Source organism: Gavia stellata, chromosome 1 (assembly GCF_030936135.1).
Source record: "Gavia stellata isolate bGavSte3 chromosome 1, bGavSte3.hap2, whole genome shotgun sequence".
NCBI classification, from domain to species: Eukaryota; Metazoa; Chordata; class Aves; order Gaviiformes; family Gaviidae; genus Gavia; species Gavia stellata.
This window is the reverse complement of record NC_082594.1, coordinates 3831240-3854178: the sequence shown is the minus strand read 5'-3', so window position 1 is coordinate 3854178 and position 22939 is coordinate 3831240. Positions and strand designations below refer to the sequence as shown.

The 22939-nt window shown below is 37.7% G+C and overlaps 1 protein-coding gene across 2 annotated transcripts in view; it reads right to left on the bottom strand.

Moving 5' to 3' along the window:
• Positions 1-496: 496 nt before the first annotated feature.
• The window catches only part of ACER3 (alkaline ceramidase 3), a 55427-nt gene continuing 32984 nt past the window's right edge, over positions 497-22939 (bottom strand). For both annotated transcript variants that reach the window (XM_059820988.1, XM_059820995.1), the window contains 8 exons: positions 20586-20638; positions 18305-18386; positions 17119-17154; positions 9335-9393; positions 5899-6000; positions 3058-3162; positions 1301-1346; positions 497-1072 (listed from right to left, as the gene is read on the bottom strand). In XM_059820988.1, the coding sequence (XP_059676971.1) occupies positions 1019-1072; positions 1301-1346; positions 3058-3162; positions 5899-6000; positions 9335-9393; positions 17119-17154; positions 18305-18386; positions 20586-20638 (537 nt within the window). In that variant the 3' untranslated portion in view covers positions 497-1018. The remainder of the gene's footprint in view (positions 1073-1300; positions 1347-3057; positions 3163-5898; positions 6001-9334; positions 9394-17118; positions 17155-18304; positions 18387-20585; positions 20639-22939) is intronic.

The following is a 22939-nucleotide window of genomic DNA, read 5'->3' as shown; positions in this document are numbered from 1 at the left end:
ATCCTCAACATCAATCGTGTTCTTTACTCTTCAATATTTCTGAATAAGAAGATGCTTCTGAAAGTCAGACCAGTATTTAAGACTTGTAAAATAAGAGGAAGAGATGAATTCAAAGCTGAACTAGCACACATCTAAGGTGTTTGTCAATCTGTAGTATGAATGGGACATGGGGAGTAAAAAGTAGGGATAGAAAAAGGAGGCATGTAAATAATAATTATAAAAAAAATTAAAAAGTGTTTCTTGTGTTTATACAGTCACCTGCAGTCCCCTGATGCATCACTGGTCAAACAAATTAGGAATTCAGTTTCCACACACAAACAAGAACCCCTATAATGCTTCACCATTCTGCCAGTCACACCCTGGAACATCCTCCACGATGTACCTCAGTTGGACTAAAGAGAAAATGGAAGCTTGGTACAAAATGAACTAAATGGCACAGGTATCCCAACCGTTTTGCTTAAAATAAAAATTGCAAAGAAGGCTGTGCAAAAGCAAGATAGAATCAAGCCCTAAATCAATCATTACATACTTCATTAATTGTATAAAAAGTGCAAGATTAAAGTAGTTCAGGTTAAGCATTCAGTTCACTATAGGCCACACAAATGCTTAGCTTGGCCATCAATGGCCTGTTTTTGTCATTCAGTTACTAATATTAGTTTAAACCACAGAAAGAACAACAACTGAATGAAAAATGTACGCAACCCACTTCAAAAATGGTTAGTTTTCTGTGACCAGCACGAAGTATTAGCTCAGTATCATCCGCTATACAATATATACATAAAAATATTGTGTCTTAATCTTTGTTTTAACAACTTAGAATAAAGCTGTACTAAACATTATTTCCTTAGTGTGCCAACTCTTTGCTCTGTTCTGGCCGGCTGGCCTAATAACACAGAGAAGTCCTTTTATAGCAATGGTACTTGAATTGATCCATAATTTTGAGACTTCAGCCACAGTAACTGTCGAATCGCTTTATTCAGCCAGGCTAGGTGATCGCATGTGACAGCCTAGGTCTCAGTCAAAGCTTCTTGGGCGGCTCCACAAGAAGGACAGGCCATATTCCAAAAACAAACTGTTAAAAGAAAAATAGGAAGAGGGGAAAGATTTCCTGGAATATTATGTCTCTTGGAACAGAAACCAAACACTGTTAACCATCATTTCAACTGCATTTCTTGGGATGTAAGTAGAAATCAAAGATAGTATCCCAACAGGCATAATCAGCAAGTCCCAATGGCAGTACAAAGCACAACATACCCGAATGCTGCAGTGCATTAATGGACACAAAATATTGCTTGCTTACCTTCACCTTTGGCCTGTGTTTCAGGAAAAGTGTCCTTGTGTATAAACTGAGGAAAAGGAGAAAAGTGTGCTTAATCTTGCATGTATAAGACAGCATATAAAATAATAATGACGTACTAATCCCAGTTTTATTTTCCAACTAGAAAAGAATTGCTTCTGTGATTGCAGAGCTATCCCCTCTGTCTAGATTTATGCAAAATAGGAGACATTAGCCTACAGTAAATCCTTCTGTGCTAGACTACGATTAGCAAACTAATCTACCCTATCACCTATGTGGGGAGAAAGAGAGAAACCCAGAGAAGTAAATTCCCTCTCCACTGTGGAAAAGACTAAACAGGGACTGTCATTTTGGAAAGATGAAATTACATCAGTGTACCACAAACCATAGCAGATCTTACGCGGGGATGGGGAAGCAGCATAGCTTGATTCTGTATCTCATTTCTGTTCTTATACACTCTCTCCCCTCAGTAGATGTTTTCCTGTGCATGACCTCACTTTTTTAAGTGCACATAGGTGATGCCACTGTGTGGCTGAGAAAATACTAGGTAAACTACTACAGGGAAAGCATGTAGTTCATTAGGGTAGGACAAACAAATCGGGCATCTGCACATTCCCTAAGGGCTAGAGGATACAAACCCAAATTATTTTTCCTGTGCAGCATGCTGGAAAAACCTTGCCTATGCTATCCAAAGTGTCTGCACCCGCTTGCTTTCTGTAAGGAATTTTCTTCAAAAGATTATTTCAGGCTGTTTAGGGCAGCAGACAACTTGTCAGCCAAAATGGAGCAGCTGTTTTCCACATACCATGACATATTTTATATATACACATATATATACACAGGTATATATAGATACACATCCATATATACATGTATATATGTACATATGTACATATATGTATATATAAAAAAGCTATCAGAATAGCTGCTGGAAGTGTAATTATTTTCCTTGCATTTTCCTTTTACTAGCTATTTTAACATCTGAGAAAAAAGGAGAATATTCATGTTAGATGTAGAAAAACTGATATGTAATCAAGTTTTCTCAACTGCATAGAATGTATCTGTTAAACAGACATTCTCTTACGGTTAAGTGGTAAAACATTGTTTCATTACATAATGAACAAACTACAGAAATTCTTCAGATTCCAGCTTAAATTCAGGTGTTGTTCCTGGGTCCACTAGGTGGTGGTATAGAGCAAAAAGAGAGACAAAAATCTGCTGGCTGCAGACTTGCTAACTTAGGCTCTCATTTAAAGTCTCCTAAAACTAATATCCTGCACTTCTGGGAACGGCTCTTCTCCAAAACTTCAGTCGTCACCCTTCTGCTCTATAGCATGATACCTGCTAGTTTTCAGGAGCAACGGTGCCTATGAAAAAGATTAGTTATGCTTCTAAAATTAAACATGTTTAAGTACTTCAGGATTGCTGCTCAAGAACAGAAAGGTATTAATAGCTTGTATTTTGAAATTAATATACTGTCAAACAGTTTTGCAGTTAACTGCTACAGGGTTCCCATTTCTGAATTGCATTTTCCTGAAGAACCATGACTATTTAAAGATTAATTATTACATTTTGAAGAATATAAATCACTTTTACAGAGTTTTTAGACCAGCTGCAAAGAGGAAAGAAAAATTCCCACTAGTTTAGTAAGAAGTAATTTTCCTACTCTTCTGGCCGATACTACATTTTGAAGTAAATCTGAACCTGGTAAAACTCTTAAGACCACTTTAGGAACATCCAGTTTAGAAAACATTTCCTACCTTAGCAGGATATGAAGGTAAGAGCCCAAGCCTGTGAGAATGTGCCACCATGCATGAAACTGTGTCACAGCTCCCACAACAGGAGGCATCTTCTCTCGTAGTGCTCTGTAAGAAAGAAACACCATGCAATGTTTTTGGTTTTTTTTCAAGCTAAGCAATCTCAAATCACAGTGCTTGATTGTCAGATTACACATTACTATTTCCGCATCGCAGGCATGTGCTTCACGAGTGAGGCTTCACGTATTCAGGCTTTCAGCAGGCGAGGAACAGCAATTACACCTTATACTGCCAGTATAGAAAGACAGTAGCAAACTGGCTTTCTTACACATTTAAAGAAAGCACACACTTCTTCATACAATGAGTGATCAGTTACTTCCGGACTCAAATTTCAGGTAATAAATATATTTATGACATCCCACAGTCCCAAATGAGTTCTACCATTCTCCTCCTCAAAACCTGGTGAACTACTGTCCATAGGATGAAATACTGAGTTTAAGGTCTGAGAGAGGAAATGGCATCCATCAGACTTCAGCACTTTGCATTTGGCAATCACACCATGTATTCTCCAGCTCCATGGAAGCTTAGCTTGCCTTTCTCTGTTGTCCTCTAAAGCAGGGACAAAATGGGTGTTTAGTGAGGAAGCAATGAAAGTAGAGGGTCTGAAATACTCCGCCAACATTCTTTGTATTTTGCAGTTATGGGGTGTGAACTTCTTGGGAAGAGGCTAAGGGATGGTGATAAAGAAAGGGAAGGAACTATATTGCCCTGATTTCTCCTGCTCACTAGGCTTCTGCAGATAAGGCCTGTTTTGGTTGATGGTGGAGCAAATGTTTGCATCTGCTTGTCTTCTAGTTTGACTTTCATTTCACATTCAGTCAAAACAAAAAAGGGAAAACAATGATCGCAGGTGTTAAGGGAGAAAAATCTGCAGCTTCTGTAATACTTATTTACTGCTTGATGTTATAGCGTTCAGTCCCCCTGACTAAACGCTAATCCCCAACATACCGCTTAGTTTCCAGAGCTGCTCAGTCACAAATAGGAACACAGAGCTTTGATTCAGTCAGGCCAGGAATGACTTAGTGGAACTCACAGACTGTCACCCTGGCACAGCCTCTGAGCCTTTGGATGGCAGGAAATCTCAAAGGTCAAATTCAAAAGTGCATGGATCCAACCAGGGAAGCTGAGTGCTATAGATGGGGTTTTTTTTGTTGTTGTTTTGTTTTTTTAAAATAAGCTCCAGATTTAATGGAATATGGAAAAGCAAAACCTGAACCAAAACACAATTTTGAACATTAAAACCAAAAAGAGTGGGTAGGTGGATGATTCACAAGTTAGACCTTTAGAGAATAAAAAATTACAAGGAACCGCAATATATTTTCTCCAAAGGTTCAAGCTGTAATACCACCTGGTCAAATTCAAGGCTCTGTAGACATCTGATTAAAGCTAGTAAACAAACATTTATTTTTTTCTAGCACCATAACCAAACAAGTATCACAGGAAGTATGCTAACTTTTTTTTTCCTTTACAAAATGAGGGTGGAAAAAAGTGCTTCAGCAGCTGGTGTAATCTTTGAGTCGAGGCACAAGTACAAAAGTCCCACTGACCTGCAGCAGCTCAGCAGGCTTAGTGAATTGGGGGTTATGATCTCACCAGTGATGTGACGCAGCTGCAAAAATCAACTCTGATGCCAATATTTGCAAAGTCACTGTATACCCACCCACTGGTGTTGGCAAATAACTTTTCGATGCCATCTGTATCAAATGTTTCTAGGGATGCAGCACCTTGTATTACATTCAGTACACCTATTTTTAAAAAAAAAATTTCAAGAAAACTCTGTTGGAGTTAACTTTCAGTTGGCCTAACCTAGTGCAAGGACTACAGAGCCAAAAGGGAAAGATGGAAAACACTAGACTTCTTAACAGCACACTGTGATCCCACCCTGACAAAGCAACCTACCAGGACAATTCTGTACACCACAGATTCAGCAGCATAACAGCGTATCAGATAGTCAAGAATGGATTTTCTGGATGCTGGCATCAACCTTTCCATCTCCTCCAGCTTGTGGTGGAACACAAGCATCACAACGAAGAGAAAGAAAGGTGCAGTTGTCCAGTTCCAGAGGAACATGCATTAGGAGAACAACCTGTTGGACTGGTGTTCTTTCTTGCACAGACAGGATATCTAGCCATACGATGACATGGTGGGTTCCTACAAGCTTTGACTGGAAGCCTTTTTTACCCCACTTGGCAATACACTAAACAGAGAGGAAGTCTTTCTTGGCCTCCTCTACAAGTGCTAAGCCAGAAGACTTCAGGCTTATAATGACAGCCAAGCACAGTGTATTGGCTCACAGAGTTACTGTTCTTTCTGGGATGCACAAACAGCTGTTGTTTATTGGTGACATATATTGCAATAGATATTTCTTTAACCTGCAGAACTACTGCTTTTGATATTTTCCTGGCATATGGTAAGAGCAGAAACAAAAAAAAAGCAGGATAAAACACTCATACAGATGAAATCAAGTGTGAATAAGCAGGCTTTAGTAAGCCACAGATGCTCAAAATTAGTTCTGTGACATTACTTTCTCTCAAATTAAATTGAAGTTAAAGAGAAATATCAATTATTTAAAAAAATAAATCTATTCATGGATAAAAAGATGTTAAAAAAACTGTTGAGTGCTGAATCCAGTCATGAGCAAACTCAATAAAACCCTTGTGAATGTTTTGTAGGCAGCATACCATACATACCATGAGATGGATTTGAATATACACCACAGAAAAAACAAAGCTTTATATGCTAAAAGGCTATTAAGAGCTATCCAGACAAAGCGAAAGAACTCACCTCAATTTATCACAGAAAATGTTGTCCACATTCCAGAGAAAAAATCCCATTAAAAATACAGTTAAAGATGTATAGCCTAGACCTCTAAGCCACGGGTATACCCTAGAGATGGAGAGAGAGACAAATAATGCAAAGTTTAGTTCAAGATTCTTTAAAGGCAGCTTTTATGTAACATACATAAATATTATTACATACAAATAAACTGCTTTATTAATCTTTTTTTTTCAAAAGGAAAAAAATCAACTTCAAATCTCATCTATTTAAGTATTGTATTTTACTTCCTCCCTTCTTTCCTGAATTCACATTCTCCAAGACCAGTCTTTTAAATGTTTTACTTCTAGATTTCTAATTGTTCCCCTAAATACTACTCTCTCCTAATGCAACAAGTAAGTGGGAAAACTGAAGTTGGCTAAAAGGTACTAATTCTTCAGTCTCATATATAATCTTTCAGTTAAAAAATAGCCATGTTACAAATTAGGACTCTCCCAAAAGACGAGGCTCTCTTCCAATACATGATATCCCTATACTAGGGGACTTGTTTAAATAAGGTCTTTCAAAATGACTGTAGTCTTTTGTGAATGTAGACCACCATGACCAACAACTAACCAAATGAATGGTTTTAGAAAACAGTAATTTCATGTTGTATTTTATTGCTGAGTGGTATTGGGGATGGAAAAATGTCAATTTCATTCTGGGAGAAAAGAAAAAAGTCCTCTTTAGGATTTTGGAAACACACTGAAGAATCAGATGCAATAGGGTGCATCATTAATAAATTTACCCTCACTATCTGCATTTAGGTTGGACCATGGAATTGTAAACTTTCTACATGGAAGCTGGTAGCATTTTCTCCTTTCCCATTAATAAGTCCAAAAGCAAACCCAATTCCAACCCTAAAAGGCTGCCGCGAAATACTGTTCAAGTTATTTTTAAGCATTATGAATGCACAGTTTAGATTATTGGTTTAAACACATTCCCGAGCTGCTTTTTCTCCCCTGCGTTACACACAGTACATGTTTCAGAGCTATAAGCACTGCAAACCAAAATGCGCAAAACACGACAGGTAGAGCTTCTTCCAAAGGGCAAGCTAACCAGGTACAAGTTGTACATGTTCACAACATGTGTACTGCCAATATAAACTAGCAAAATTATTATTTGTTTAGTCTAATAAATGCATGGAGCACCATGCGGTACCTGGCAGAGACTACACTGTAGTATTCCCAACTCAGTGCTTTAGAGACATAAGCAAGCCCAGGACATGAAAGAGCACTAAATGGTATGTTATACATGCTGGTAATTAGGTAATTATAGCTAGAATTGTTCAGGGAATAAATGGTGATGTTTGGTGAAGGAATGACAAAGAGGCTGGCGTCATATATTAATGGGGAACATGCTTTGTGAACAGAGAACAACATTTGGCAAGCTGTAATCTTGGAAAGGAAGCAGACCCAAGAAAGAGATGAAAAGTGGCGGGGAAACAGGCAGGAACAGCAACAAATGATGAGGATAGGACAAGGTAGCAGCCTGGAAGGAATAACTTGCTGTTCTTTGAGATTTTTACTCTAAACTCAGAGTGACTTCAAGCCCCGCACTAAGAAATATGAGTGATAGGAAGCTTAAGATATTTTAAGGAAGTAAGAGACAAAATAAGCAGAAATCGGCATCGATATGTAAGTTGAAACAGGCTTGGACAAGTGCTAGCACTATCAGTGGAAAGACAGGAATATGTTTTAGCAATGCAGAGGAAGTAAATCCAAAAGTGTACTTGGGAATGACTTTTAGGGAAAAGAAAGGGTACCTTCAGGTTGGCACAGCTTCTCTAGCAGAACTAATTTAAAATTAGTACTAGTTTAGTTAAAATTTGGAAGTAGTTTAAACCTACTTCTCTCCCCATCCCAACTTTCTAACCAGTTTGCATTAATATAACCAAAGGGGAAAGCAAGTCTTTGTAGGGCCATGTTGCAGTGAAGTAATTTAGCTAATTAAGAAAATACACTCCGAACTGCTAAAATTGAAGCAAAAAAGTAGGCGGAACTTCTAAGACAGACTTTGCTGGAGGAAAACAATGAATGATACCCTGGGAGGGAGGATGGTGGTGTTAGTGACAGAAGACAATGAAAAGCTTCAGAAATAATAAGAATGCACAAGAGTGTGGAATTTGCAGAACTGGAAAGACAGAAGGCCCAAGGGTTTCTCTACACAGACAGACAGAAATTTAATCTAAGTGACTAGAAGTGTGCTAAATCCTTGTATAAGAACAAAACTAAAATGACCTGAATTTGATTCAACTTAGTCTCCCTTGAAAGTGAATTAAGATAGTATCACTTAAGATCTCTAGGTTAGGATTAAAATTTCCATGTTCATGGGTTTGAAAAGTGCCTTTAAACTGATGATTGTTTCTAAAGTTGAAAGCAACACACTATCAGTTTTAAGTTCTACTTGCTTAATAAAAGTCTGAATATTTACACTTGGTCTGTGGGGATTTCTTGGGGAAAGTAAAATCAAATTAACTGAAATTGCAATTGGAAGATAATTGAATGAATCTACTTTAAATTCACACCTTTTGTTAAATTCATCCTTGTGTTCCTGAACAGATACGTGTGTAACTCAAAACAAAGTTTAACAAAAAGCACATTTAGAATGAAGACAGTAGAGAGAAATCAGTAATTTTCAGGGGCAATCCCCAAACACACCAGAACATCAACTATTCACAGGGGAGAGACAGGAAGGGGCAACCAACTGAGCCCCTGAGAGCTAAAGGTATGTGTTTACTCCAATACTCATTCAATTCCTTTTTCTTCACATTTACCCACCAAGTCTGTGCTCTGATGATTCTAATGCTTCTCAATGTCTCCTAACATTTCTAATACCCTTTTGTTTGTTATAAATAGTTTTTATTTCCATTTCTATAATGTACCCCTAACTTCACCCAGACAAAACCGTAAGGAAAAAAAAAAAATCATTTAACCTTCTGTGTTATCATCTTTTACGTTTGAATTTTAGATACTTGAGTAGGGAAGAGGAAAGGAAAATATCAACTGATGGTTCAGCTCTGCAGTCTTACTCTCACCTTCCTCCAAGTATCATCATCAGAGTTCAGACAATGGTAATAGATTTCACATGTTGCCCTGCAATATGAAGACAGGAACTCCATTCCCCTTGAAGTCCCAGGCTAACATCTGAAGCCACTAGCAGAACACCTGGCAGTGAACACTGATTGTAAGTGTAGAGATCTCAGTTTTGTTCAATGTTACCCCAGTGGCTTCAAAAAAATGCAAGGAGATGAGCCATTCCCTCTCAACCAAGCAGAGCACATGAGCTAGTATTATGTACCTAGCTAAAGAAATTTTGCCACTGCCAATGTCTCATGTTAAGCCCACCAAAAAAAGTTGCAAATGCTAAGTTATATCTTATAATGCTGAACTAAATGGTTACTTACCATAATACTATATAAACAGATCGTAGAACTATAATGGAAACTAGTGTTCCATACATGATCTGGAAATAAAAACAGAGATAAAATTCAGCAGTTGGATTCAAGAAACTATAAAACACTACAGGAGTAAAAATTTTTGAAGCCTCTGATGATTTTTATTTCTTAATCTCAGGAAAATAGATTCCCCTCTAACTTCCTCTCCAGAAAGTCTTCCATAAAAGTTTCAAATAAAAGTATGATTATAAACCATGCCCTTTATGCAATTACAGGAAAAGTCAGTAGTGTAAAATCGCTGTTTCACTTTTTGTGAATTAGAAAGCAAACACTAGATGGCACTCAGTAAGCATCCTGAAATCAAACCGCTAACTCCTATCATCTCTTCTGTATCTGTGGATTTTAGCCCAGGATTGCATAAGCATCAGCTAAAACTGTTTTTGAAAGCTATACTTCCTTCACTGGTATTTGATTAATATTTTTTCCTGAAAGCAAACACCTGAATAGATTATGCACTATGCCCACACTGAGCATCAGTATGGAAGAAACTTTCCAGGAAGCATTTAAAACCAACTATTACAGATTGTTGGGATTCAATCTAATTATACAGTGGGAAGGCTGCACGCTCTGAAAAGATGCATGAGCAAAATCTGGCTCACTGTAGGCTTGATGAATTTGAATGTAATCGCCTGACTTATACAAAAAGTCGAAGTAATCATTTATTTTCTGCCTTGTGATCTTTAAATCACTCTCCCATTTTTTATTCACAAGCTTAGGAGCCACGTAACACCATCTCCAAGACGCACAGACTAAAGAAGAGAAGAAATGTGGTCAGTCATGCCTGAAAAGTGATGCAGAAGCCACTGCGGCAGGGAGGATTTTCAGACACTGGTGACATTAAATTACTCTCCATGCTTTTTATTCTGAACACTGTTTTCCTCCTGCCAAAAGGTAGTTTGTTCCAAGCAGTTGTGCCTTGCTCTTTGCCTCTCTCCAGTGGCCCACAAGCCCCTCGCTATTTTTGCTTCCTTGTTCACTGACTTTCCTTTCTCATTTTGCTTTTAGTTAACTCCTATCTAATGCCGCTTTGTTTTACATGAAACAGAAAAATGATAAACCTTTGCTGTCTATTTTTAAAAGCCACTGAAATTCACAGAGGTGGGTTTACAAACCAGTGTCCTTACCATGTTCTACTGACCTCCTCATACCTTTCCTTCTTTTAGACTACATTGTCTTCAAGGCAAAAACTACCTCTTACTCTGCTGTAACTGGGGCACCCAGCTATTACTATCTTGCAAGCATACACACATGTCTAGTCATCTGACATAAAACAGATTGCAGTAATAACGCAGAGTGAAACCTACCTTTCAAAAGCCCATAAAGGCAAATTTCCAAACTCCTTTTAGCTTTAAGGATGAGGTTAGTAGCACATGCCATACTATCAGTGTGTATATACAGAACAAGACAGACAGAGCCCTTATGTTTGACAACAGGTAACAGTAAGCTTCAATATTAACTATGCAAAGTCATTCAGCAGAGCAGCTCTTTATTTGCATTCAGAGTGAGATCAAATAACTTCACTAACTAAATTACTGTGTGTTCTGCTCTGTAGAGCTAAACAAAGCAAAACTATTTGAAAGGCTAATTGGTTCTGGCTTGTACTTTATACAAAACTGTTAGCTAATTCCAATCCCCTTGCTGGTACAGCACATAAATCGAGGGAAAAAAACCCTAAAACAACAAAACCCGCTAGACGCAGCTTGAGTACCAAGTGTTTATTAGTCCCAAGCTAAAGGTTGAAAGGGGACTGCTCAGGTGTGCTAGGTGCTGCATGCTTTATCACTGACATTTTCCCTAAAAAGACCACCATATAACAAATACAGACTAAATTTAAAGTTAAATGCCTTTTTACTTCAGTCTCATTTAAAACAGCCTGTTTCATTTTCCTAATCGAATCCAGTAATTTATTCCAAGAGAGGGATGGCACAGAGGAAGAAACTCATAGAAAGGCTCCCCGTTTGATGCCCTTTCCTTCCTGACCTCCTCCTTCCTAAAATTTCCATTGCTAAAATGCTCTTCTGCAGCAGAGACACAGGAAAAACCTGCCCGTGAAGAGAAATTCCTATCATACGGGTTAAGAGTGTGAACACCTTCAAGCTTTTAACCAATTTGCTCTTGGGTTCTTTGTACAAGGAGTTAAATAGTGTCAGACTATGCCTAGAGAAACATGGCTTATAGGTGACCCAAAGCCCAGGTAAAACACAGGCTAAAAATGCTATTTTTCACCGCAACTGCTAAAAGCAGGAAAGAGCAAAAGGTAAGAAAAGCTTTCTTTGTAGAGCCTCTGGCTTGGTATCTCCTAGTGAGTTGCTTAATGGCTTGCAGAAGAGGACAGTCTTAATGGAGGGAGGAAGAAAAAAAAAAACAAAAAACCAAAAAACCCCAGAAAACCTTGCAGTGACAGAAGAAAAATATGTCCACAGTTGACACTTCAATTTCTTGCCTTTTCCGCTCCCCCACACAAACAGGTTGTTAGCAGTAAAATACATTCGTGTTTAAAAGCCTGTGAAAGATTGGAACAACAAACTGTTCCGCTCTGCATGCTCCAGTCCTCCTCTTCACGCTGAAGGCAAGCATCGAGGAGGTGTTGCTGTGAGATGCACAGGCTGCAGCTGCACGTCTCGCTACAGCTGTTTCTTACTAGAGGCCTGTAAACTGAGCTACTCAACTTAGTTTATACTTCAGGGAGCAGCGCTTACTTCTACTCCTTTACCACCCATGGATTTACTATTTTCATCGTGCCAAAAATTTGTTAGGTATATTCTGTCCACCCAAAGAAGAATAAAGTATAAAATAAAATTTTAAAAAATCTACCTTATTAAAGTTGACTCAAATTTCTCAATTCCTTTAGCTCCCTTTGTTCTTTTTCTTTAACTATGACATCACTTAAGTGACAGATGAAAACCCAAGCAAGTTCTGTGCTGTTTTGTCTCACAGTGCCTTTAAACTGTAAGCCAAAGAACACCCTTGCACTACAACTGAAAGAAAAGGGAACAGCAGAATCTCATCATCTTTTATTATCACTAGACAGTTCCCTCTTTGCTGTTTAAGACACAAATAAAGCTGCATGTATATCAGCTTTGAAGCCCGTATCTTTGCAATGCAGAAAAACTCGAAGTCTTATTAATACACAGTGAATTACCTGGTAAGGAGGCCAAATATGAAGAACATCCTTCTAATTCACAAATGGGAAGTAAGCATTTCAGAGCTCAGTGTTTGACAGCATTTTTGATGTGGAGGCAGTTAAGTAAATCATATAGATTCACTTCTTATGCAAGTCGGAGGCAAGGTTGGCACTCTACACTGGGGGGAGCATACAAAACTGGTTCTTCATCTACCCTTCTAGTACAGAAAGCAGCAATAGCCTGCTATTTCCACTTCGGCTTCCCCTGCTCATGGCCTTCTGCCCATCCTTGGTTAATAGAAGTCAATTTATTAGCCTCAAATATTAGTGTAGACATTGGGAACCGCACTGAGAGATTTTGTGTTCTTGGCGACCACTACTTATCTATTAATATACCAACCAGCTATCAAAAAATAATTAGGTTAAGTACTTGAAGCGGGAAACTAAATTTGCAATTTACAACAAAGAAAACAGAGTTCTACATGTTCTTGGATTTCTGGAAAAGAAACCTGAGCAGAGAGAAAAAGGAAGGCCAATCCCCCTCCTGCAGGTAGCAGCACTAGCCGGAATGAAAGCTGTACTCGCTTCCTGCAAGACATGCCCAAACAAGCTGTGTAACAGAGTGAAATGTCACTCAAATTAGTTTTATACGTGGTCTTCAGCAGGACAACGCTGAAGTAGAAAAAGCTCTGCGGTGAAGACATGCCCTGAAAAGGTCATTTTTAACAGACTGCTTGTCAACCCGAACATATAGACAGTAAGAATATGTTCCACTAAAAGGTACAATATATTAAGCCACAAGCCTACACACCTAACTGCTGCCTTAGCAGCAGGAGGGACTCTGAAGAGCTGTAGAACATAGACTGGGTCGACACAGATTCCCCAAAATGGGGAGTCCTGTAAGTCTGAACAGGTTGTGCCCTGACATAACAGATTCTTCATGCAGTTTCAGGCTCTCATATGTACTTCTGCATGCACATTTCAAAGTGATTTCGCTTCTGTCTTTGCATTTGTATATTTAAAGCATCCATGGAGAACAAATTTTTTCATTGAGGCAAATAAAATACCTTTTTCTCCCACGCTCACTCTCTCCCCTCTTACCCAAAGTCACCTTAATTGGTAAATCCAATATTTGTATTTTACTTCTGTCACTGTTGCAGAAAATTCCCTGGTCATATTATTACGCTGCGATCAGCGAGCGCATACAGGCACTCCTTCCCTCCCTCCTTTGGTGATCTGTGCGCAGTTTAGAACAAGAACAGTTGGTATTTGCCCATCAGTGCATGCTCTTCCATTTTGAATCATTTGTCATCCTCAGGGTCTCCCAGTTATCTCTTCATCTCGTCCTCTGTACTCAGTGATGCCTCTGAACTTTCTATCGTCACAAATACCAGCAGTACATGACTCTTTCTCCTGCTACAGGTCGTTAAATAAAAACAGTCCCACTACTGATCCCGAGAAAGTCCAGACTGAGATTTCCTTTTATTATCTCCTTCAGTCATTTTCCACTAGCCACTCCCTTACCCTATTCACAATTCTCATACTGATCTACTTCTCCAGCTTGCTTAGTTTCTCATGGGACACCATAACAACGCTTCTGGAATGTCTGTACAAAAGACATTTTTAAAATCACATTTCCTAATGTAGAAGAAATAGTTATTTAACCTAATTTTCTATTTACCTTTTAATTATTTGTTTGCTCAAAATTGGCTTCAAACTCTTGCAGCAGATGACTATGCAAATAAAACAGGTTTTTAGCATTATTCACATAACTTAGCCCACTAGCTGAATGAGGTTTTTGATCACTACAAGTGTATAGCCAGCATATGGTATGTAGCAAGTAAACACATCAGGATGGAAAACAATGTTTTGTAGATGACAGGTTTCTAGGCCGTATGATATTAGAAAGAAGGCTACTTGTAAGACTTGAGTCTAAAAGTTTAACTGCCAGGTAATTTACTCTACTTCCAAGGTTGTCTTATATTTGTGTGTCTATGGATCACTCCACACTAGCAGCCAGTCTTCCCGAACCCCTCCCTTTCCTTGTAAACAGGGATGAGCAAATAATCTGATTTAAAACTAATTCTGAGGAGAGTTTTAACCTGTTGAGTTCCCCAATCAAATTCACATCAGAGAGTAAATTTGTGTGCCAGATGGGAAAGAAGGGAGAGGCATAGCTGTTTTCTTTGACAACGATGCTGGCTTAAAAACAACTAGGAAACTGGGATGTACGGTTGTTCAGCACCATGGAAATTTGGTAATAATAGAGCTCTAGCCTGAGAGATTTTGACATAAATAAGACAATACATGCTTGTAAAGGCCGCTGCTATCTTTCATTTCATTGATGAGGTGGCAAAAAATACCAGATTGGTTGTCAGACAGGGAAGTGGTTTTCTCCTTCTAATGATGTGTAGCCTCCAACTGACCAAAACGCATCTCATCCCTCCTATGGTTAAAGCACGAAGACCCTTAAAGATCTGCAATATGTGGATGAAGAAAAAGAAGTTGGTCTCCGTTGCCACTGTGCCATGAATAACAAACTGAAATCCCCTTCATGCCCTGCTGGCAGTAAGCAATTTATGATCTTAAGTTGGGAAGGAAAGTAGAAAGTAATTCACTGAAAAATGAGGCTTGGATCCTGGATACTAAATATAATAAGATCCTTTTCCATTCTTATTGCTCTCCTTTCAGGGAAAAAAACCCACACTGAAACAATGAACAATATAAAGCTGTCCATGTAGTTATTTCCTTTTTTGCAAGGGTGACAAATGGTGATGATCACAGACAAACACCTAGAGGAATCAAATGCTGCTTTATGTCCTGACGCTGCTTTCCAATACAGTTAGGGACCGAGACTGTGATTTAAAACTATGATTGCACGAGCATATTTAACTTTACTTCAAATCTACGCGACACATTCAGGTGGAAAATACTTACTGAAATTACATTGAGATTTTTTTTTCTTGGTGCACTCTAAAATAACGGACAAGTATTAGGAAAATAACCTTGCTTAGCTGTGTAGTCAGAGAAACATTTCCTCTGGATTTACAACATATTTGGCAAAGATTGTGAAAAAATGAGTGCAGTACTTAAATGTTTGGAATTTGGCCATAACTATATGTTCTCCATAAAAATCAATTTAGAAAGAGTTGTTGTAAGAAGTCCAGCACTTTTATGGGCCTAAATCTTTTCTACATTGATTCCTCATGTATAAATTAAAATAGGGAATTCATATTCTGAACCTAAGAGAAACCAGATGCAAAAAATTAAAGGTCTGGGTCAACAGCTTAAAGTTTCCCTACTTCCCTCTTTCCCAACAAGTCATAATGTCTATCGTCTTAGTATTTGAGACATGGGACAATACCTATGCCAATGCATCAACCTGGAATATAGCGAAGCTGTGATGTATTTATTGCAATAAATGTAGGTCGAGCAGATAATTGATTAGAGAAATAAAAGTCCGATATCAGTAGTAAATTCTGCCACTGTTGTTAACAAAATTGCTTAAAGTCACTTCATTCGAAATCAGTTAAAACCAGCTCAGTAAAACCATCAGAAATTGCCGCTTTCACCCCAGCCAATATCTTCCTGCTGGAAATGTAAGTAGGGGAAAAAAGAGAAAAAAATTAATATTATCAAAAAAACCCTGCAAGTTTCTCTTTTTATCTGTAGGTAGAGTAACAATTCATGTTCCTAGGACAGATTATTTGGAGCAGCTGGGAATTTATTTCATTCATCAGTGCTTCACTAATCCACCAACAGGAATCACGTATCATTTTTACAACTGCTGATGCAGCAGGCACGTTTTGACAAGCAATTGCACTACCAATTTCAGAAATCAAGGCTTTGAAGCTCTGTCCTGCAAAGAGCTCAGTACTTTTGCTTGGCAATTTTTCAGCTGTTATCCCTAATCAAAAAATCATAAATGAGGGAAAACTACTCATGGCATACATAAACGAGCATGATTTCTAACCTCCTGGGAAGAGGCAAGTGATACAAGTCCTATCCCCACAGGCAGTGGATGCATATTAATAGTCCTGGGCTGCTACAAAAGGAACCTGTACCAAATGCCATTAAGCCTGTGAGACCGTAACAACCAGTCTGCTACATAACCCTAGAAGACATTCTGTGTTTAAATTCAGCTTGATTTTACACAAACTAAAATGGAGTAGTTAAAAAAAAACCCAAACTAACATGTTAAAGTGGAGAGAAGAACATGGTGCTAAGTCACTCAAGCCACGGTACGATGTCAGGTCATAGTTTCACAGCGGCTGCTAATGGAAAGAAGCGCACAAGGACTCATTAAGCCCTCCCTCTCACACACACCTTAGCCCACAGCGAGGGTCACCTTGTTACACTTGCCATTCATGAAAACCACATGAAATATCAGGTCAAATACTAAAACACAACATGCATTAAAACATTCTAGTTTTTCAGGTCACCAAGAGGATGGCAACACAACAGGCAGCAATACTACTTCAAGAAAAAGCAAAAGGAAAATTGTGCTTGTCCTACCATCTTCCTTCCAGCTATAAAATCCTGTAAAACATTCCACTAAAACAGCATAGTTTAAAAACAAGATTAGCTTCTCCAACAGAGCGAGATTTACCTGATGGAATACAGGCTCTTTCAAATTTAAGTAAACCTGGAAAGATTAAAAAATGAGAAATAATTTACAACAGAGAACGATCATAACATTATTCATCTAAATATTGCCAAGACTTGTTCTGTTAGAATCAAGACACAAATGCCTACCCATACACCATTAAAGTTGATTAAACATTTGAAGTTTCTTCTGGCAAAACCTGAGGTTTTAACTGTGGAATTAATTTAAATTAAGAAGCACAAATAGAAACATTAACATCTAAAATCTCCTCATTTAATAGAGTTGCAACACATACAAAAGCAATTAAGATGCAGCAATTACCAGACACATTCTCGATATGCATTGCAAAAAGAAAATGTATTCTACTTTGATTTGCTATTATTAATGTTTTTGACAATGCTTTACCATTTCAACTCATTTTACAAAAAGCTAGTAGTTCTTCCTATTGTTAATGCCATTCATTTAATTTCTGCTTTTGAAGAGAGAAGGGCACTAGACCTTAGGCATAACATGCCACAAATGTAGAAAATTTTAAGAGGCACAGAAGAGAACAGGCAAGTATTTTGAAAGCAGAAGATGACCTATAACACTTCTTTCTTTTAAGAAATGGTTATCAATAAAAATAATGAAGAAGATTCCATCTGTGGTTGACAGCCAACACAAAACTCATTTTATTCATAAAGGGAGCACACTGCACTGAGAAAGGGAATCAAGTTAGCTATGACAGTTAGAATTCTTCTAATCTTTTTAATAGCTAAGTTCCTTTCTTATTCTGGCTGTTGTTTTAAAACACCAGTCAATACCCTGTACTGTGTATCACAGTTCACTTTTTGCAGTCTGTTAAACAGGATTATTCTAATTTCTGTAGATGAATTAAAGTGAGGGAAGATGAGGAATGCAGCTTGTCCAAGGTCTCATAACAAGTCAACAGTGACTGTTTTTCTCACATTCCTATTCTAGCAACTGGATTACTGCTTTTTTTCCTCATTTATTCTATACAGTGGTTTAGATAAGAAAGGTTTTGGGTTTGTCTGGCCAGCACATAATTTTCCCAACAAAAGAATAATTTGTCTTTCTTGACTGGAAGTCAGAGAGATTCAGTACTGCCTGTATAACGTTCCTTCACTGGCAGGAAAACTGTCAACCTACAGGTGAAAATGCCATATTAGAATAAAAAAAAGTTACTTACTATGCTGACTACGAAGCTGTATGTTATTAACAAGAAAAGCAGTGGATAATTGACTGTGTTCTTGTACTTGAAACATTCATACCTGGAACAGAACATAAAGGATAGTGATAACATTCATCACTTACCATGTAAAGGACGCATTTTTCAAGGTATATTATCACAAAATTTGAGAGATAATTGATCCAAATGAGTCTTAGGCCCTTCAAGAAATTGTAGCTCCTCCAATAAAGTTGTGTCATTTTAGTATAAAAATTCACACTTATACCAATAAATGATTTAAAAAAAAAATCTAGTGGGGAAAAACCCAATAAGCTCATGCATATGCAAAAAATAACCCAGTCAGTGGAAGGACTTTGGGAAGCAGAAGCATTTTCAGGAGGTGCTTGAGGGGTGATAATGGATGGCAAATTAGAAATTAGTTTAGAATGCAATACAGCTGCCAAAAAACATTACATCTGTGAGCTAAAGGCAGCGTGGGAAAGGGTCTGCCTTACAAAACAGTGAACTCCAGAGATCTGTTAAAATGCAGATCGTTTATTGCTTTACTACAGTCACAGCGCAGTAAATTTGCTAGATTGGGTACTGGTAGAAGTGGAAGGTAAAACCAGCTAATTGCTCCCAGTATGTACAACAACTAATTAAAATTGGCTTCACAATCTCTACACTACACTTCAGTCACAGTAGTGATGGAATTAGACACACACATCGCAGACCATATCTGTATCAGAAAAAAGGTCCAAAAAACCCAACAAAAATGAACTTTGAGAAGCACAAAATCATTAGGGTTAAAGGAAGTTGTCTATGTAACTCCAAGTTACATCTGCCTAGTTTATTTGTTTATAAACTTTTGGAAACAGACATCATCATAGATGAACATAAGGAAACAAAGGAAAAACAGGTAGGAATATTTTTTTGGGAAAAAAAAAAAAAAAAGACCTACAAGACAGCACAATGTGCTATATTGCAAAATGGCTTGCCAAAGTAATTGCACAGCTTGAGAGTCAGTAAGACCGAATGATGTAAAAGGGAAGGTCCTGTGCAGAAGCACCCCGCCACCTACCTTCAAGAAAACCAAAACGATTATTAAAGGCCTCCGAAACAAAACATTAGCTCATTCTTCAGAACATTTTAATTACTACCATACATACATACACAGAATATTATTAGAGCTATAAATGCAGTAACAGACTTCAGTGCTTTTGAAGACAACAGAATAACCATTGCACAAAATACGCATGGTTATTTTTTCAAACAGATTTTTTTATAGCCACTTCTCACCCTTTTCCCCAATCACATTCAAATCAGACAAAATAAATGCAAAGACAATTTCAAGGAGATAGGGAGCTAAAATGGAAATATTTCCACTAACAGAGGCATTATGATTCTGGTCCTGAGTTTGCACAAATCATACTAATGTATGAATCACAAACTGATGGTAATTTCCACAGGTGTGGGTTTAGTCCTATAGCATCCCATCTCCATTGCAAGCTACCAGTAATCTTCACCAAAGATATTCCAATTTTCAACAGCTGAATATTTGATACATTCAAAAGCAAAAAGACAATTTTTTTATGTTTTTGTCTGCAACAAGTTGATTTATCATTTGGATTTTCGAAGTGACAGAACAAATCATGTTAAATTCAGGCCTTGCAGCAACAGGCAATAAAAAGCCAACTTACGGTATCTTTACATTTGCCAAATGCTACATTGCTCCCGAAATTAAATGGGAGAAAACATCCTGGCATGGCATTAGGCTGTCATGCATGTTCCAAGACACTCTCCGCAAAATATGCGCTCAACTCTTCATAAAATCATTTTCTTTAATTTTCCAGATGAGTGGAAAGCAGGTTTAACCAGAAAACTGAAATTTGCATTTCAAGTCAGACTATATCATAGAAATACAGCTCAAATAAATTACAGTGTTGATAATTTTGTAGGCATTACTGAAGTTGATTTTATTACACCTGCTGTTTACATGTCAAGTAACACTGAGCTCTGGTTGTATACTACACAAAGTCTTTAAGAAGAGTTATTTTTTTCCCCCCGCTAAACAAACACCGGTAAAACATCTCTAAATTAGCAAAAACTAGGACTAAAGCTAGCCTGGTATGCTAACGGCCAAGTCATAATGCTGTACTGCTAGCAAAACTGAGATCTCACTGAAATCAGCAGAAGCTTCGGTGTCAGCCTCACTATACACTAGATTGAGCTTCACAGATTCTACATTTCAAGAGTTAATATTTCATAAATATTCAGAAAAAAACATTTAACAAATACTTACAGGCAGTAGACAAACACACAACAACTGTATATCATTGGCAGTTCATCCAACAGCTACAAAAAGCAGAGACATCAAAACATGAAAACTACTTTTAACTCACACACTTGTGTAAGTTAATTAAGGAGAGATAAGTCTTAAGAAACAGGAGTTTTTAAGTCATTTGGATATCCACCGTCTTGACTGTGCTTCAGTACGCAGCAGTGTCAAATCCTATTCAACTACTGAAAGCTTGCTGCATTAATAAGCTTATTACTCTGAATCTTTTGAATATCTCGTTTCATAAAAAGCCCACTCCTTCAAAGAATCATGCCATTTTTGCTGTTCATACCCCTTAAAACATTTATAAGAATAACTTTTGTAAAGTCGGATTGAATAAGACCACCCCACTTACAGCCTGCCCAATACAGCCAGCAGCATTTTCTTACTTCTGTACAAACTTCACAGAGAAACTGAAATAAATTTTTTCCACAACATAAAACAGAACTTTATCCCATTAAGAAGTACCTTGCAACATGCTTGTGTGTTTACTTCCTAATTTTGGAAAATTTTTACATTGTTTTTAACTCAAAGACAGGTTTTTTCGGTTTGTTGGTTTGTTGTGGGATTCTTGGGTTTTTTTCCCCAAATTATGACTGCCATATAATGTTTTATTGTCTTAAAAAATTTTATACTTTGGGAGAAGATTGGCATGTTACAGCCAAAACAGTTACTTCTCCAGGAACATGTCACCTTAATGGTGATGGAATTAAAATAGTAATCAGAAGAGCGGCGATTTCTTAGGAACAAGTACACTTAAAATTGCCATTTATTTATCATTAGAAAAAAAAAAAATTGCCATTTATTTATCATTAGAAAAAAAAATCTTAGCATCTTTTTCTTCTAAAATTTTTCTCAAAGAACATTAACTATATATTTATGAGCAGAAATTTGTTAAACTTACCTCCTCTTATGAAGGACTGAAAATCACAAAAATGCAAAAGCACACAAATGGATCAATGAAGATCTACTGCCTCTTGATTTCTAATATGTTAAGCAAACATTAATACTGAGGCATCTTAGAATTGTTACACCAGGTTTGACTCTTTCCTAAGAAAAAACAAGAACTGGATGCAAACAAGATTTTGATCTTTTTCCATCACCACTCTGAAAGTTGTTGATGGCCATGCCTGTACAGGAATTACCTTTCTACTACTGGTACAGGGTGCTTAACAAGTTCACAATCCTGTTCTTCTGAATAATGAGACACAAGCAATAGCAGCTTACACAAGCCCTTTTCTAAAGCCAGCCTAATTCTGCTTGGTTTGGGAAAATTTTTCTAACCACACAGGCAAAAAGTTTCTTTCAGTTTTGAAATTTTATATCAGGAAAAAAGCTATCTAGTTCTTCGCAGAAGGAGAGAGATGTATTATCCGATGTATTATCCTATCATAAAGTGAACTATTAGCTTTTCGTGGTTTTAGCCACAGAAACTTCAGGAAACATTTCACAATACTGCTATACAGATCTACTGACTAGCTGCCACTGCAAGGGCAGGTCTTGCTTCTTCACCCACACTCCCACTGCTTTTCTCGAGTGAGGCAGTCATGCTCGTCTGACCCACAGTGAGCCAGTTCCAATAGCTGATCCAGGACACAACTAACCTTGCAGAAAAAGGTTTAAAACCCTGAATCCGTGCATTATAGGGTCAGGGACCGCAACGGGTAGCACAAAGAAAGTATCAGGAACATAGGTGGCAGCTGAAGCTAACAGGCGTCTTAGGTGGCACCTTGCCATCACATTAGTTTATCTTGGCTGTGATGCCTTAAAGAGGAAAAACCAGAAGCAATAGCTGAATTCAACTTTATACTAACAGTTATTATTTATAAGTTCAGTGATATGCTTTAATAAGTCTGATAGGAATTAGCTGCAGGATTAATTCATGCAGCTAAGGCCTCATAAAAATAGGTGGTGGGGGAGAATAAGAAATACAATATAGCAAAATTTTTCAAATTAAGAGATTACACTCTTAAATTCATACATATACTGGCAGCTTCTCAGGGACATAATGGGTAACACTGAAGAGCCTCTCAAAAGATCCTAGTTAGAATTTGCTTACAGAAGACAATGGCTTCTGTATCCAAAGGAATTAATGCTTCTGTGAAACCCTGTGAAGAGCGTGTCTGAACAATGAAGAAACATGGATAGAAGGAAACTCAGTGAGCTGATTTCGCTGGTTAAATAAGCATTTTGGATTCTTGAGGAATGCACAATCAAGCATTCCCATAAAAATAAGAGAAAAAGAGAAGGGATCACTTCAGAAGTATTCTAAATAACTGCTTTCAAGAACAGAAGCTTTCACATTTCTCTTAATTAAG